General features: G+C 42.5%; 1 protein-coding gene across 7 annotated transcripts in view; it reads right to left on the bottom strand.

Moving 5' to 3' along the window:
* MCF2L2 (MCF.2 cell line derived transforming sequence-like 2) overlaps nt 1-17,451 on the bottom strand; it is a 181,150-nt gene that overhangs the window by 116,023 nt on the left and 47,676 nt on the right. For 6 of the 7 annotated variants that reach the window (XM_037406989.1, XM_037406987.1, XM_037406991.1 and 3 more), the window contains exons 3-5: nt 13,186-13,300; nt 4,726-4,816; nt 3,376-3,495 (exon numbers count right to left, since the gene is read on the bottom strand). In XM_037406989.1, the coding sequence (XP_037262886.1) occupies nt 3,376-3,495; nt 4,726-4,816; nt 13,186-13,300 (326 nt within the window). The remainder of the gene's footprint in view (nt 1-3,375; nt 3,496-4,725; nt 4,817-13,185; nt 13,301-17,451) is intronic. The other variant, XM_037406988.1, reaches the window with a different exon arrangement.

Here is a 17,451-nt window from a genome sequence, read left to right as displayed (position 1 = left end):
TGAACCCCGCTTCTAAACACAGAGGCCAGGAGACCTTGCTGGTGAAGAAACTGAGGCAAAGCAAGCACAGGGTACCTCAGCCAAAGCTAAATGGAAAAATATTCCCTGGATGTGTTACCAAATGCTGTTTTGTTATGATCAAAGCCAGAAAACTCAAAGAACTATATCATCTTGGAGTAGCCTCAGACTGGAATGTGAAGTCTATGTACTACTTTCTCAAAGGTGCTTTGCAATTCAATAGTAAGTCTTTGAGCTTTGTAGCTCTTCCCCATCAGAAATGTTGCTGACAAGTTGGAAATCTTTTCATACTCCAAGCTTCACTGAAACTATAGAGGAACACTCTCAAGCACTTTTCTTTTATGAAGATGTTTGCTTTAACCTGATATGCTCAGCATGAGCCACAAAACAAGTCTATTAATGTTGCCAGCTGTGGTGCTACCCAACAGGGCACAAGTCTTTGCCCTGAAGGCATCTCTGCAGGAGAAAGCCTAGGAGTAATCCAGCCTCCATCTAAGAAACCAATCTTGCAGAGCATTAGCATCTTCCACTTCTTGCCACATTCAGCAAGCTGGAGAAAGAGGAGGGCCTGCATAAGCAAGTCAGCACAGAACACAGAGCTGCAGTGAGGTTGCTTCATGGTGGGTTAGGTCATCTGAAAGTCACAGTCTACAAAGGTCAAAGTGCCTGCTACAGACAGGTTATTCAGCATTTTGTGTACACTTCGAATACGCTTTAATTCAGTTCCCAAGATGGGAGGTTCCCTTTGTAAATCTCTGGGTGTTCCTTTGGAATTCCCAGATTTTATCTCAGATGAACCCTGGTGTATCTGTATCTTGCTCCTGGGTAATGATATTTCACTATTCCAACAGAGTTTTACCTCAGGAGGTTTTGTTAACCAAACTTGTAGGTTAATAAATCATATAAATCCTGCATTTCCTTATTGCATCTGGCTTATTGTTTCAGCCTTTATTTCCTGCTCCTGTTTGATATTCTGGCTTCAACTCAATCCAGTGTTGATTTAACCCAGCAAAACTATTTTACTGAACATATTTGCAGTCTGATAGTTCGGATAAACTCTTTAACAAATGTTTCCTTAACAAATCCACACCATATTCTTGAAGCCCCTTTTGAATGCTTGTGTCCTGGCCCTGACTGACTCATGGTTGTGACAGGAAATGCAACACACTCACAGCCCAATTGTGACATTAATGTCATAGTGCCAAACACACCACGTGAACAACCAACACTCAAACAATTTAAAAGATGATGGTGGTATTAAAGATAGGTGCTGATACCTAACTCCTTGAGTAAGAATATCTCCCGTGGGACAAGAACTCTCTGGCCCTGTTCTCATGCTTGGCATGTAGGATGCTATTTTCAAGGGGCACAAATAGATGTTGCTCTCAGTCACTTACTCATTCTCAAATCGGGGTACACTGGGGCATGCCCAGACGGTCTTTTTAGGATGGGCTGCAAACACAGGTGAAAGGCCCCTCCAGAGAGCATGACAGACCTAGGAACTTAGGACACCTTTAGCACAACCCTAAGCAATTTATAACAGAATCAGGCATATATGAACAGCCTATATATAAATCTGACAGGTTTTCTACAGATATCTGGACAGGAGGCAGGCAGATCTAGCAGCAAGCACATCATGCTCTTAGTTTTTGTAAGACTGCTCTTTAAGAGCTCTGTGGACATACCCAAGATGGCTCAAAATCTGAACATCCAAGACTACCAGAAACTAAACTCATACCTTCATTTTCCTGCTGGTTAGATAATTCTTAATGCAGTGCTTGACTCCTGCCAAGAATTAACCTCCCTTCCAACTGTCATAATTTCAAGTTGGATTTGAAATGCAACACTGTTGTCAAACAAACTGCTAAAAGTATAGAAGATGCTGAACTGTTAGAAAATGCTAGTCCTTGATGAAGTTGTCCCTTTCAGGACTACAGTAACTGGTACAACAGTTGCTATGGTAACAGATCATGGCTTACTAAATACAGGAATATCCATTTTTTTTAAGGTGCTATAAAATTAAAAGATTCTGTTTTGTAATCAAACACACATTTTTCCATCAATTTTGCATTTTAATTACCAAAAAGCCACCCTTGCCAAACTACACTCAACATTACAATTTAATCCACGATAACCAAATGACTGTTCAAGGTTCCTTTTCCATATGCATTGTAATAAATGGGCCGCTGTCTCTTACTTCAAAAGAAGCAAGAAGTGTGTCAAATACCTGAACTTCAAACTTGGGTATCAACAGAGCTAGATTTCATTGGAGGAGAGCCATGGGTCTTTTGCAAAACAATATAAAACCACAAGCAAAATCCAAAACAATCATATGGAATGACTCCAGTAAAGTAATTGTGGAACACAGTATGAGTCTGGTCCAGGATGAAACACCTGAATGAATGAATCATGGTTATTATGAACCAATAATCATGATTCAAGTTTATTTATAAAACACTTGGAAACCACAGGCAAACATGCAGCTAGGAACTCCCGAAAGAGCTCTCACAGAATAATCTACAACTTAAACTCTTCCAGGATTGATAACCTGCTTCAATCTGCATTCTCATCAAGGCACAGCATATGCCAAGTGCATATAAAAAGAAGTAAAAACCCTAAACTTTGAATCTTGAGGTCATGGGGAATCATAAAAGGCATTAATAATGCACAATGCTATGCAAGCACTTAACAGGGGCACTGTCAGCGGTCCCATGGATAATACATAAAATAGAGCAGAATTCAGCCCTAGCCTTTCACTGCTCTGTAGTCCTAAATACTTGTTTGTTGCTAGGGTGACAAGATCTACCTCTTACTACATTGGGGAATAGCTCCACTAAGTTAAGAAGTCAATACTTAAAATCCAAGTCACATTTTATAGCTAGACTGACCTACATGGGAATACAGAATCATAGAATGGTTTGGGTTGGAAGGGACCTTAAAGATCATCTAGTTGCAGCCCCTCTGCCATGGGCGGGGACACCTTCCACTAGACCAGGTTGCTCAAAGCCCCATCCAGCCTGGCCCTGAACGCTGCCAGGGATGGGGCACCCACAGCTGCTCTGGGCAAGCTGTGCCAGTGCCTCACCACCCTCATAGTGAAGAATTTCTTCCCTATATCTAATCTAAATCTACCCTCTTTCAGTTTAAAGCCATATCTATTAAACATTAGGAAGCATCCACTGGTAATTAACTCTTTGGTATGACTCCTATATACACCATACAGACCCAGATAAAAGTCCCCAGCTGCCACTTGCAATCAAATTTCAGTTACTGGGTTATGAGAAATTGCTGACACCTAAGAACTACAGACATGGAGATAGAGAACACACGTGGACAAAAATAAAAGCGCATGCTTACCGGTACCTTCATTTTAAAGTCATCTCGATAGAGTTTAATGCCAATGTCAGCGATTGTCCTTTGGATAAAGCGTGAGGGTCGTAGGACAAACACCAGCTGCAGGTTTCCTGGAAATGCTCCCTGCAAGAAATATAGAACTATTAGAAGGCACAACTCTGCCTTAAAGGAAGGCCAAGGGAATTCTCAGTCAAGTGTTTCCTAAAGAGGGCAAAGCAGGTAGCTCATATTGAACCTTGCTCAGTCCAGCTGCTAATATCAGCTGGTCCCTTCAGCACGTGCCTACTGCCACAGCCTCCAAAGCCAATAGAAAGACTGGCCCATGGATTTTAGTGCCCAGCCATACATTGTTTTCTGATATGGATTTAGCACAGAGCTCTAAAGTTTCTGCACTGGTGCCTTCCTTCCCAGATCTGAATCACACCACGCTCCCTTCACACCACCACGCCAAGGTTTCCCATTCTTTTTAGGCTGCAGCCACTAGAGGGCAAAACTGGCTACCCTCGTTGGACTGGGTGGAAGAAGCTGGTGGCACAGATTAATTCCCCAGGCTGACTTACCTTCTCACTCTGGAAAAGGCTTTTAATCTTTTTAACCTCACGTATTTTTTTCCCTACACACAGGCACTCAGCACACTCATTAGACATGGCCCTGCCTGCAACACCCAGCCTATAACTCTCATGCACTCCTCAGAGCTCCTCAAGCGTAAGGAAAGAACAATTTCTAGAAGAGAGCAGCTAGAAAGAACTGAAAACGAAATGCAGTTCTGTCTAAATTCCTTGAAGGGACTTAAAGTCACCTTGGTCATCCCTCCATTCTACACCTCTGTGTATAAGCGCTTGCTACTCACACAGCACATGCTCCTGGCAATAGATGTATGAAACCAACTGCTTTTATTAGCACTGAAAGTCAGTGCTTAACTCCAACTTTTGCAAATGAGATATAATAAGTTATTAAGAGTTTCTGAACAGAGATCACTTACTACCATGCAGACACAAGCCCCTTGGGATCCATTTCTTTCATAAGCAGGCCACGTCATCACTCCTTAGGGCATAGAAGGCTACTTCTGCTATCCACTTCTAGGAACCAATTTCAAATTGCTATAATTTATATTGCTGTCAACCCAGCAAACAAGCAATTTGTCCTACTTCATCAGTAAAGGCGGCTGTGTAATTTGTTACTGCAGCTTCCTCCCTCTCTTACTTAACACTGATGAGCTTCAGGGCAGGGGAGAATCTGCATCCACAGTCAGAAAATGGGAGCTAAAAATGAGCATGTGAGACTGCATCCTGTGCCAAAGTTCAGTGGATAATTTTAATTTCTAGAAGATAAATAATAAAAGCAAGCACTTACTGCTATTCGTGTCAGGGATGCCTTGACTGCACTCCATTTGTCCCGTCGTCTGTCTATGATGATGATGAATCCGATGCTGGCAGCTTCCAGACTGCAAAACAGATGAAATAAGTATGCTGGGTTACATGGAGATACTCCTGTTCCAAGGAAGTGTACTGCAGCAAAAAAACCAGGCTCCGTCAGATCACCCTCTAAGCCCATTACAAAAATGCAACGTACAGTGAAAAGTATAAGTATTGGGCAGAAATTCACATGAAAACGAAAGCCAGCAAATTTTCTTTCCAGTGTAAAGCTAGCAGCTTACACAAAACATGAATATTTTATCTGCTAAATCTGTCAGCTGCTATGCTATTCCGTTGCCAAATCTAGATGATATGAATAGTTCAGGATCACAAATTACACTGTACTGTATTGAAGACAAAAACCTCAGATCTTGTTTTCTCTGCAAAATAATTCAGGTTAATAGACACCCCACTTCACTCTTCATTCTCCAAGCACGCTGACATCTGACAGGGGCACTTAGCTCCTTGGAGTCAGCATCCCCCTACTGTCACCACCTCCCCTGTGTACACAATGCCTCAGAAATTCTGAGAGGCAAAGCAGGAATGGAAGAGTTGTATCTTGCCAACCACAAACTGGTTCTAAGGTTACAAGTCATTCAAAAGCATCCTTTTAACGTATTGGCTAGAATAACTGTTACTGTTCCTTCCCAGTACTTTTCAAGGAGGATCTATGAGGCACTGCTGTGATGCTCCATCCCATCTATGTAGACTGCATAAATATCCCATCTTCTCCCCGTCTCTCAAAACCCCCACTTTGGTGTGCAGGGCTTCAGCAGGACTGCTCTACCTTCTGCCTTCCAAGAGTGTTCAGAGTTGGAGAGAAGTTCTTGGAAGCTAGGAAGTACACATCAAGAAAAACCTCCAGAAATGTCATTATAGCAGGATGACTTAGTCATCTCTGGACAAACCCGAGGCAGGCAGAAAGAGTAAAAAAGTTATAATCAAAGGACATACTGCAATCAAACATCTAATCACAGATTAAGATCAAAGAAATCTTATAAGACATTTCCTTGATCCCTTTTCCATTGTCCGTACAAGAACAACCCAGGAACACTGTTTTCACGGGTCATTCTATGCAAACTCATGTCAATAATCCACCAAAAAGCACCAGTGTTAGCAACTCTGAGCTTCTGCTACAGCTCTGCAGGATCAAGAACAGCAACTTGAAAACCAAAGTCACACAAATCTGGGATGCTATGCAATTGTTCCTAATAGTTCATACCAGTAATAAGAAAACTCACTGAATTTCCCACTTCAACATTTTTACAGCATTGCTCTGAAAATTACAAAATTTAATGACAATAGATGATCTTTCCTCTTAAGTAGTGCAATGTGCAGCTTTTCATACAAAGGATAGAAAAATGTGTTTGCAGCAGTGCCTCTCAAGCACGGGGAAGATAATTAATCAGGTTTTCCCTTTTATATATATATACACACACAAATACATGCATATGCTTCAATAGCTTGACAAGTGTTTCAAGAAAAATCTACGTGTTTGCTGTAGATGTTAGGAATCAAAGGTTCAGATGAAACCAACTAAGAAATTGTGTGTATTGCAGATTGTTACAGAAAGGGTGTGAGAAACTAAACACAGAAGTCTCAACTTGGGGCCTTCCTAACCTGCCCAAAAACCTGCATTGATTTTACCAAACTGCTTCAGCCAATTGGGACCAAAAATTGCTTTGGAAGTCTCATAGGTAGGAAAGGCCTGGGAAAATCAGCCTCAGCCTCCAGACCACCGGGTAGCATCTCTGTGGACAGGGTGCCTGTCCTACCTAATGAAGACACATAGAGCAAGGTCAGGCTTTTTCCTGTCTGCCTTGACAACCAATGCTGCAGCATTACAGGTGGGGTGCCAGGAATTTTGCCAAGAAATATTTAGGTCACTACAGAAAGGAAACAGCTGTTAGAAACCAGAGGGTGCAAATGCCTGTAGGAGTCACAGAGGGAAGGAAAGGAAGGGTGGGGTTTTGCTCCTCTGTTCCCATTTAATACCCCTGGCACAGCATCTCACTCCAGGCAAAAGGCTGGGGGTGGCGTAAATCGCCACTGCTCAACATCAGAGCTGCACCTCCCCGGGGCACATGGGTCTGCTGGTCCCCGTGCCAACAAGAGCCCCAGTTACTCCATTTACTGCAGATGAACCCCAAAGCTACAAACCCCCCGTACTCCAGCTAATACAACCACCACCCCAAAAGGTAAAAAAGCCACTGGGAAGCCATCAAATAGAAACACGCCCTAAAAAACAGACTGGGTTGCAGCCAGTTCCCCAGCCTAGGGAAGAGGAGGCCATCCAGTGGACACTGCTGTCTGACCATCCAGTCCACAGAAAACTGGCTTGTTAAAGACGGGATCACACTCACAAACAGATACTTGAAAACTCTCCTACATACTATCAATCAGTTCAGACTAGTCCAGGATAAAGTTTTATAATATTTGATACTGATAATACAGTTATCACAATCCAGTGCTCCCAAAAACAATCCCAGCACCCTTCCTGGCCTCTTGTTAAAGCACAGATTCAAGCACGCTCTGGCCTCATACAGGTGGAGGTTAGCCCTTCTATTTGCAGTTCTTCAAATGACCAGAGAAATGAGTAATCACACGACAAGTGTCCCACTTAGGTTTCTTTGCTCTTGCAGGGAACAGCATTTGATCCAAATATCCATCTAACCAGAACAAATACAAAAAAACCTTGTTGTGACTAATTATTTCAGAAAACAACATTACAATTCAACATCCATGTTGCTTACAGTGTGTTAATGAAAGTTGTCTGTTGTTTGGAACAAATTTGTTAGTGAAATAGTGAGATATGAAGGGGGAATTAAGTCAATGCAACACTTTCAACGCTTATATATTTAGATGACCTTTGAAAAGGCTGTCTCTTTAGTATTCTTTATATATTTTTGACAGCCATGTTAATTTTTGAGAACCACATTAAAGCAGCAGGAAAATGGGAATGTAAGAGAACATAATTTGAATTAAACAGATCACCAAAATATGACCTCTACTCCAAAGAAACAAAGAATATGTATTAGAATCAGCATCTAATTATGTTTTCAGCTCAGACTCCCACAACCACTTTGTAGCTGCTGAATATCTCTCAGACAACAATTTGACACACAGAATCAGGTTCAAATCTGATGCAGTTCCATTGAAACCACTGATATATAACAAAATGACCAAAGAAAGCATGTTAGCTAAAGTTAACAAAATGCTGATATTGGTCTAAAGAAATATATCATTCAACTAATACTAGGATAATAAAAATGAGAACAATCTGTTCTTTGCAAAATTTATAGTGTAGCTAAACCACAACTAACTATACCTATAAGCACCATATTCTCACACACCGATTGCACTTAGTAATTGCTTTCTTTTACCTGTCTACTTGGTTTGAGACTGACTAAAGGCTTTCTAATAGGAGTGTGCATGGAGAATTGGAGGCCTAAAAGAATTCAGAATCAGACCCTTATAACGATACCTTGGCGAGCAAACTGCAATGGAAGTAACTGACAAGAGCATCTGCCAAAAGTAACAAGTACAACTGTGATTTAAACAAACAAAAGTATTTGTGTCAAGTAAAACTTGCCTCTTGACCTCAGCTCTAGCTCTTAACTCCCATTTTTAAAAGCCCCTCTGACATGTAGAGCCAAAGTCACTTAAAAAGGGACCTTTGCTGGTTTTTCAAGTAACATGTCCATGATCAAGCAGTTCATTTTTCCAGATGTTCTTCTGCATGGGGATTTGTAACAGCATCCAAACCTTCAGGCATCAGATGCAACAAGAAAAATTAAATTCATAGAAAACAGGAACAAAGGCTTATGAAATACAGAGACAAGAAAATGCAATAGAAGCAGTAGATTAATTTTCTCATGAAATTAGGCTTGGCAAGACTGGTCTTGGGGGTGGCAAGAGCTGGGAATAGCGAACACATGGGAAAGGGAACACTGCTTATCAGTTGCCACTGCAAATCACAGTGTTTCAGGCCAGTTAAAGAGACAAACTGAGGAAATGAAAGATAAAATAGATGTTGATATAACAAATTGGATTTAAACATGACAAAAGAACAAAGGACAGCAAAATACCACCGAGTGTGCAGCCTAGCTATGTTGGGGCACTACTCACAGTTTTCTTGCTACAAGACCAAGTGTAGTAAATGCAGCTGGCTGGCAAAGACAAAACCTGCCAACAAGCCATGCCTGGCACATAGGGCTGTGGGGGAAGGCACAGGCCAGAACACTTTACTGCACAAACAGTGCAGGTACGATCCTAGCTGCAGAAGTGTACGAAGAACAAGTCAAGACATGAGGTCTGAGAGATTTGTCAGAGTAAAATGAGAACCAGGCCATTAAGCAAACAATTGAGGTACCTATTCCAGTATATGTAATTTACAATGTTGAACTTACTACATTGTCTGAGATGAAATGGGTAAAAACCAAGAAAGAATAGGCTGGAAAATTACATGATTTCAAGGAGGAGGAAAAGAGTAGGCAGAGAAGACAAGAAAACACGTGCTGCTTTAGCAAAACAGCTGAGCAGCGCACAAAAGAAAATGTGGGAGAACATCTATATCACTCAAAAATCACTCCAGCAGGCTGCACAAAGGCAAGCAGCAAAAAAACCCGTTCACAGATACACCCCAGTAAAACTTGGCTGCTACATGCTGATGGATACAACACAAGGGTCTAGACAAAAGAGGTACTTTGGACAAGAGAAAACTCAAATGGGCCTGTAACTCTGACAGAAGTCTAGACCTCCACCTTCTGCAATGTTATCCCTTGGTTTTCACCTTGATGTTCAGGATTGTACTAATTGTCTTCACTGAGATAAACCAATGGTATTTGTATGTTTGGCTTTTTGTTGTTCAGTTGGGCTTTTTTTTGTTTGGCTTTTGGTGTTTGGTTTTGTTTTTTTTTTACTAGATAGGCCTGGCTGATGTAAGAGCTAAATTTAACCAGGGAAACAGAAAGAGTGTCAGCAAATGATCCTATTTCGGTCAGCATGCTGAAAGGAAAGGTTATACCAAGGTCTGAAGGTCATTTGGCGCTAAGGGATGCATGCAGATAAGCAGCAGTGGGAAGAAGCCCAGCCAAGGTGGCAGCATCAGCACAAGTGGTTGTACAGCTGAGAAACACCACTCGTGTGTGTATCCAGAGGAAGGGAGTTTGTTTAAACACACACACCCTATCAGTAGTTTCTCTGTGTCAGTACTGTAATATCTCTACCCTCATAATGGAAACACACTGGGATCTCTCCAGTCCTCTGAAAAGAGGGATTTGAAGACAAGCGCAGCAGATAAACATCAGGCTTACCACCATATTGATTTCTGGCATATTTTTCTAGATCTACAGACGTCTGGCAGAGAGGTTCCCTTTCCCTGAACAGAATGCATGCAATCAGCAGAGCTGTTTCATCCTCAACTCTGAATTCAGGTTAGCCCTTAAACACCGATTTGAGGAGAACAGAAGATGTCAAATTTCCTGACCTCTTCTGGAAGGAGAGAAGGGTACCTGTTTATCAAAGTTGTTGATCCATATCAATTGGAAGAGAAGGGAATTCTGGCCATGGAATAAACCAAGTAAAGAAGAACTTTCTGGAGCTATCTATTGCAAGTGTGCATGCATAAAGGTATACATGAGTATACGTGGTGTTACTCAGTGTTTGTGGATGTGTATGTATGCAGACTCCCTTAGCGGAGCACTCTCATGAGCAGGTGTTGAGCCAGAGGGAAAATTAATCATATTACAAAAGTCCCAGTGGGCTGATTTTCCACCCAGGAGAACAGTTAATGTTTTAAAGCCTGTAAGTAAACTGTGGTATGCCACAGCTGGTAAAGCCAAATTTGCTCAGCAACATCAAAGACAAGTGTATGCCTGCGCATCTGAATAACAACATTTACTGTCTATCTTTTCAACGTTTTGTCATATAGCTGCATAAGAGTAATCGTTCCAGAGGGACTTAGAAAGTTACTAACTTACTGGATGATGTCATCTGCAATTACAGATCTTATCTCCACAACTAGCATGAATCTTTTTCTATAGGATGTGCAGGAACAGACACTACAAATGATAGATATTCTCTTTATGTTTGCCTGAAAAATCAATGCTGATTTGTATGGTTCATTGAGCTATGAAGAAGTATTTCCTATGATAAACAAGGCAAACTCCTTTTCAAACTATACTTCCTCTTACCTGATTCACGGCCATGCCCTTTGTAACGCCACAAGAGTTAGAGACTATTATCTTCTCTTAGTCACTTTGATACCTGCACCTCTTCATTGAGAATTAAAATAAAGGGTGAACTACTAGCAGTGAAACAACACATACAAGAAGACTGTTGTAATATGCACAGTAGTATGCAATACAGTAGTGCTGATGAAAGTAACAAATGCAGTCCCTTTACTGCTTGCTGAGATGTTATGATAGAAGCACTCTCTGTGCATGGACCAGCAAACTGCAGACTAACAAGACTCTGCTGCACCCAAACAGGTCCACTACTTATGCCACATTAAGATTGTACATCATATAATTATGTCACAAATCACACAACCAAAGCTTGCTGCTCAGGTTCTTCCTCCTCTAAATTAAAACCTTTGTCCCTCACTATCTACATAAAGGATGACAAGCTTCAAATAGTGACTCAAGAAATGTGGTCAATCTTCCTAAAAGCACTGCAAGAAAAACTAGCAAACTCCCTGGAAAACTCACATCCCTACAGTGTGATATATGACTGAACCCAAGAGTCAAAGCAATGTGCTGGTACACAGAAAATGTAGGTTCAAACCCCAGTCTTTCACTGACCTTGAACAGGTCATTTAAATCAAACTGAATAGGCACTTACTCAAGTTTTGGTGAGCCTATCTGTAGTATAAGATATTACTTACACATACCTCATCATCTGTAAAATAGGCACATTGCAGATCTCCTGACTTTAAAAGTTTTGAAACTTAATTTATCATCTTTTGTGCATTGCTCTGGGATTCCTCAGGGGAAAAGAAAACACAAAACTGATAAATAGAATCAAAGCAAAGGTCCATCTAGGCCAATACCTTGTCTCCAATATTGGTTGGCAGTGCATACTGAGGCAAAAGCAGAAGGAAAGCAAAAAGGGCAATCTTTCTTCTGGTATATTCTCCCAAGTCCCAGCATGAAGAAATACAAGGATTTCTTCAGCCAGAGTTTGCACCCGAGCCATTGTGTTCAGCTGCCATTGATGGAGCTATCCCTCATGAATTTGGCTAATTGCTTTTGAACCCATCTCTACTTTTGGCTTTCACACAGGCTGAAGAAGCTTAATGCATTTCTGTCTATCACGTTGACAATGTAAAGTGCTAGATTCCCAACATGTGACAACATTACTGGGAATCACCCACCAGCATACCAAATGCAGAGAACTGGAAAACTAGGTTTGTGTTTTTCTCAGCTACTATTGCTGTTTTGTTAACCCTGAAGCTGGTCATCCTCCCAGTCCCAATGCTAGTGAAGAAATACCTAAGACAGAGTTTCTTCTGGCAGAACAAAAGCCCTACAGAGCAGAGCTAAACAATGACACTGTTAAGTTCACAGTATGTGGTTTCTCTCAGCTTGCTTTGGCAAGTCTGTACGGGGAATACATGTAGGTGGAGCTGGAAAACTTACTCAAACTTGAAGGAGGCACGTTTTCCCCTCATCATCCTCTAAGCACCTTTATACACAAGACCACAGGAAATAATAAATCCCTGCTGTGCTTCTAACTTGCACAAGCAGCCATAGTCCAGAGGCAGGATCAGGGGACTGAAAAAATATTCAGCGCTTTTTTGGATAAACAAAAAGTAATTCAGCAGCCAGGCCTTAGAACGTTTCCTTAGCACAGTGGAAATGCATTTGTTTCACTATCCTAGACAAACATCAAGGAAAACATCTAGAACAACCTCCCAATAAACAAAACATCAGAAAGCACATTGTGCTTGCCAGAATCCTGTCACCAGGGCACCTGGCTTGCTTTCTCAGAAAAGAGAAAGCTGCACAGAAAGGTGCCCTCAGAGATAGGCAGCAGCAGGACTTATGTAAGTTTGGCTCCTTCCACATGCAACCCTTCCCTTGTTACACCTAGTCCTCCTGACAGCTTTCACAAATGCTCCTCAACTCCCTTTTGATCTGCTATTTTTACTGCTGCTCTTCAGATCTATACCCCCTCCCACCCAGTTCAAGCCCTGAACAGAAAACCTGTCCTGTGTAAAGCTTTCTTTCCCGTGCAAATGACGCAAGTGGCTCCTAGGGCCTCCTGTACACAGCCAAGTTCCACACTGACTGGACGAATGCAGAGTCACTGGCACATCCTGGTAGCACCCCTGAAAGCAGTGAGCCGCTGAGAAAGCAAAGCTCTGGGAAATCAAGACATTTGTGCGTAGCCTCACCTGGGAATGCTGGTTAGATATGTGACCACATTCAGAAAATCTTCATCAGGTATGTCGCTGAATCCTGCAAATTCTGGAAAGGTTATAATGGGTGCTCCATCCTTCCCTCTTCCTCCTGCAAAAGAGAGGTTGTAAAAATTAGAGTATGATTTTATGTCTTCGGACAGACTGGTCAGTACTTAAATGGGAAGCACTGGCATATACCTCATTGAAAAGCACCCAGATCCAGTACACATGATCAGTGTCCCACTTGATATTATAATTGACTGTAGTTTCACCAGCTGAGATTCTAGCCTCTGCTGTTTATTCTCAGCTTTTTCATGAACCTTCTGCATAGTTCTGGTTAAGTGTTTTCTTTGGTTCATATTTTCAAGTAATTTCTTGTGATAATATTACATTTTTCTATGTATAGGTAGAGGACTCTGGTTTCTTCTAGACATTAAATGAAATTAAGTAGTAGAGCTTATAAGCTTTGAATACACACATACAACCCATGACACAGGCATAGGACCAATCAAGTCTTAGGTTTTTCCTTAACAAAAAAAAAAAGCATTCAAAGTGCATGGAGTATTTAATCAATGACTTTTGCTCATCTTGTTTATTTGCATCTAACCTCCATTAAATAGGACAGAAAGGTCATAAGCAGCAAGGTCAAGAAAAGTCCCTATCTGAGGGACTCCATGATCCAAACAGCAGTATTCAAACTCTGGTAGAGCTACGGGATGCATGGAACCCAGCCCTTTATAACTAAGCAGCCTTTACAGTTCTCCTGAAACAATGCTCAGCTCTTGTAGATGGTGCAGTACGCAGCACAAACCCCGTTCCCTTGCAGGACCAATCCTAACTTGGTTCTGCTAATAAATCTGGGCATCACTCAAACCACACAGAAGTTAACAGGACTTTTCTCACCAACTTGGACTCAGACAGACAGCAAACGAGGCAGTAGCATGTAAAAGTATAAACGCAATGAAACAAAGCTTTTGTTACTGGTACCTTATTGCTTAGTGCTCCTTAGATACTGTATTAAGGACATGCTTTTCCCTGAGTCTTTCTCCTTCCTCTGCAATCTCTCTGTCAGCCTTTTTTTTACACCAGCCTGAGGAATTCTCTATTAACCCAATACTGAGCCTAGTCCTGCAGTACAGACAGTTTTCCTAGTCATTTACTACCCAAAGAAGATTCTTGTCCAAGGAATAGCCATGTCCTGGGTTTCCCCTTTGTGAAAAAGAAACAGTGAGAGGCAGGCAGAAAATTACCTTCCGCAAGGAAAGTATCAAATAGATTATCCCATTAGGAGCATGAGAGGAAACAGAGACTTAGGGAGAAAAACATGAATTCTCATTCCTCAAAATGACCCCCTAAATCTCTATAAACGAGCCCTGTTTCCAGGCTGCTCCCACAGATTATTGCCTTCTGTTGACAACCACAGCTGATGCCACAAACGACTTGCTCCTGCTTTGGCGGCTGTTGCAAAAAGGTACTCCAGTAATTCCTATAGCTACGTCTGTGTAAAGCGGTCAGTCCCTTGCTAGTCCTGATCCTCTCTCTGCCCACCCCTCCCAGCCTCAGTTGGATTATTTAAGGTCCCTTCTGTGCTGTCCAGCCATGGAGCTGGGATGCTGAGGACAAAAATACTTGCATAAAGAAAAAGTTAGGGCTCTAGAAAACAGGAATTTCTAACAAGGAAACCCTTTTCCTTCTTGACATTTGGTGACACGGTAGCTGCATCAAGACACTACCTTTAGCCCCTATTTTCCTTTCTGAAAATTGATTGTTGCTTTGATGACACCTGAAAATGACTCAGTTGTGTTAACATCAACAACTAAACTCACCCTGCCAGAGAAAAGAGAGGCCTACAGAGCCCTCAAGCAGCTTTCAGCCAAAACACAAAGAAAGAAAACTATCACCCACATGACACTTTTTGAATTGGATGCTCAATTGTTGAGCTGAGCACTTTTCCAGCCTCCGCTTTGGCAGACAGCAGCGTGGTCTCGGGGCAGCCTCTGCAGCCCGCAGTGACACTAATTGTGCCATCACGCAGACCTGAGTGCTCCAGCCAGCAGGGACCCAGTCCGGACGGTTTGTTGCAGGTTCTTGGTGACACGTCCTGGACACTGGCACTAAAAGGCAGGAAAACAAAGCCACTCGCCTGCTCTGCCTCTTCTTGCAGAGTTCGATGCGTGACATGGTGCTTCACAGACGGTATCTTGTGTGCGTGCACAAGGTTCCTTGGCACCACGGTTTCCCATTCACATGTTTCGGATGCGTGTAGATACCCTAAATGGGGGAGGGTGCAGTAACCTGGAATATTATGGTTTAAGGCAGTAATATTTGTTACTGGAGGAAATGATTCCCCTGGCTCCCCTGCTTCAACGCCTGATCATTTACCTGCAGTTATCCTCAAGTTTTGTTTAAGCTACAAGTTTCACATGGCACTTCTAATGCTCCTGCTGATGAGGATCTCTTTGTGTTTCTCTTGCCCTCCCTTTCTCTTGCATCCACATTCAAACGTGCTCTCTTCCTCCGGCCTCTTTGCCCCAAGCCAGATGAGGCAGGTTGCTGAGGCACTGTGTGTATGTGGGTGTGTATTTTTATGACAGGATCTTCTCCTACAAAAAGCCATTCAAGGAATGAATTAAGCAGGCTGAACACTGACTTCTTCACTACCAGCAACAAATCTAGATGGACACTTAGGAGCAGCCTCACACTGAGCATTCATCTAAGAGCCAGATGCTCCTTGCCTATGACTAGGCCACATGCCCTTGACAGTTCTTGGACTCCATCTGATTCTCCAAGGTGAAGGCAGTACTCTCTGCTGCAACCAGAACAGGAGAACACTCCGAATGTTCTTGAGTACAGCTGTATTTCAGACAAAGGAACAAACAAGGAAACCCTCAGTTCCTGCCACACCATGAAATCAGGATGAAGTTTGAGGGAGTTCTGCGATCAGAAATTGTTAAGTGCTATGACAAGGAGAGAACACAAATGTCTGAAGTGTTGGATGACAAGTAATAACACAAACATTAAGAATGGATTGTTCCTACCCATATCTGAATCTTGAGCAGCAGCTGAGTTACAAGGGAAAATGATCCATATATCTAGCAAGGCAACAAGAGTAGATGTTAAGGGATATAAGGCCAAGGGTGTCTGGAAAACTCTCCCCTCTGGATGAGAAATCAGTTCCATACATCTAAATGTTAATGCCATTTTGTTTCCTTACACTAAACCAAGATTTGCTGCAGTACACAAATTTCTGCAGAATGTGAACTGACAGGCTGCAGCCCTTTTTTTCCTAGGCCACCAACCCTGCCTTCTAGGCAGTTGCCACTAGATTTCTTCCAATCCTTAAAATACTTCAACTGGCTACTATTCAGTGTCCTGGAAGGGCAGTGAGCACAAACTAAAAACCAACAGGGACAGTCTTCAGCCAGTTCCACAGCCATAAGGACTAAGTGCATGGAATTTGGCCCCAAGGACTCTCTGTACACAATCCCTTCACTTGCTGGGACTGTGCACCACCCCTACACTCCTGGGCATCACTTGTGAAAAGTGCAAATTGCTGAACAGAAATTTTACAATCCATCATCAGTAAGGGAGACAGGGACAGAATGAGCTCCAGCAGCTCAACAGAAGGCCAAAAGAATTAAAAAAAACAAACCAAACACTTCTCAAGGGAAAAGGAAAAAAAACAAACCAAACATTTCATGTAGCAAGTGAGGGCAGGAGGAGGAAGGCAGAAAAGAAGTGCTGACTAGAATGAGCCACATGAACACAGCATAGAGCTGAGGGGGTTACATTATGGCTACTTGAGGTACACCTGCTCCATTCAGCAGCATCTCTGCAGCAAGATAAGGGGGCCCAAGGACTGCCAGGAGCAAAGGAGCTTCACAAAAAGCCAGGGCAAGATGAGGCGTGAGCTGAGATAAAAGAGTCCCATGGGAGATGTGAGCAATTACTTGAGTTTAGTGCAGTCAGAAGGACAAAGATATACTGAAAAATAGGTGTCGGGAGCAAGGCTAGGCCTGGCAGCTGTGCTTAAGCAGCACACAGGCCTCTCTCACTGACTTGCAGCTCCTCCAGGCACCATTAGATGCCACCCTGCAGCACTCTTCAGGAGACCCAGCCACCTCAAACACCTCCTGGTAGCTCCAAATGCTGGTGCCCGGCCAGGGAAAGAGCAGCTGGTGGCAGCAGCCACAAGAGTTGAAGGTTCCTCTGGCAGGAGGGGAGGTTCAGGGCTGTTCTCTGGCTGAACTGACATGAGGC

The sequence above is a fragment of the Falco rusticolus genome, chromosome 13, assembly GCF_015220075.1.
Source record: "Falco rusticolus isolate bFalRus1 chromosome 13, bFalRus1.pri, whole genome shotgun sequence".
Taxonomy (NCBI): Eukaryota; Metazoa; Chordata; class Aves; order Falconiformes; family Falconidae; genus Falco; species Falco rusticolus.
The sequence above is the reverse complement of the archived record's forward strand: the minus strand, read 5'-3'. Positions and strand labels throughout refer to the sequence as shown.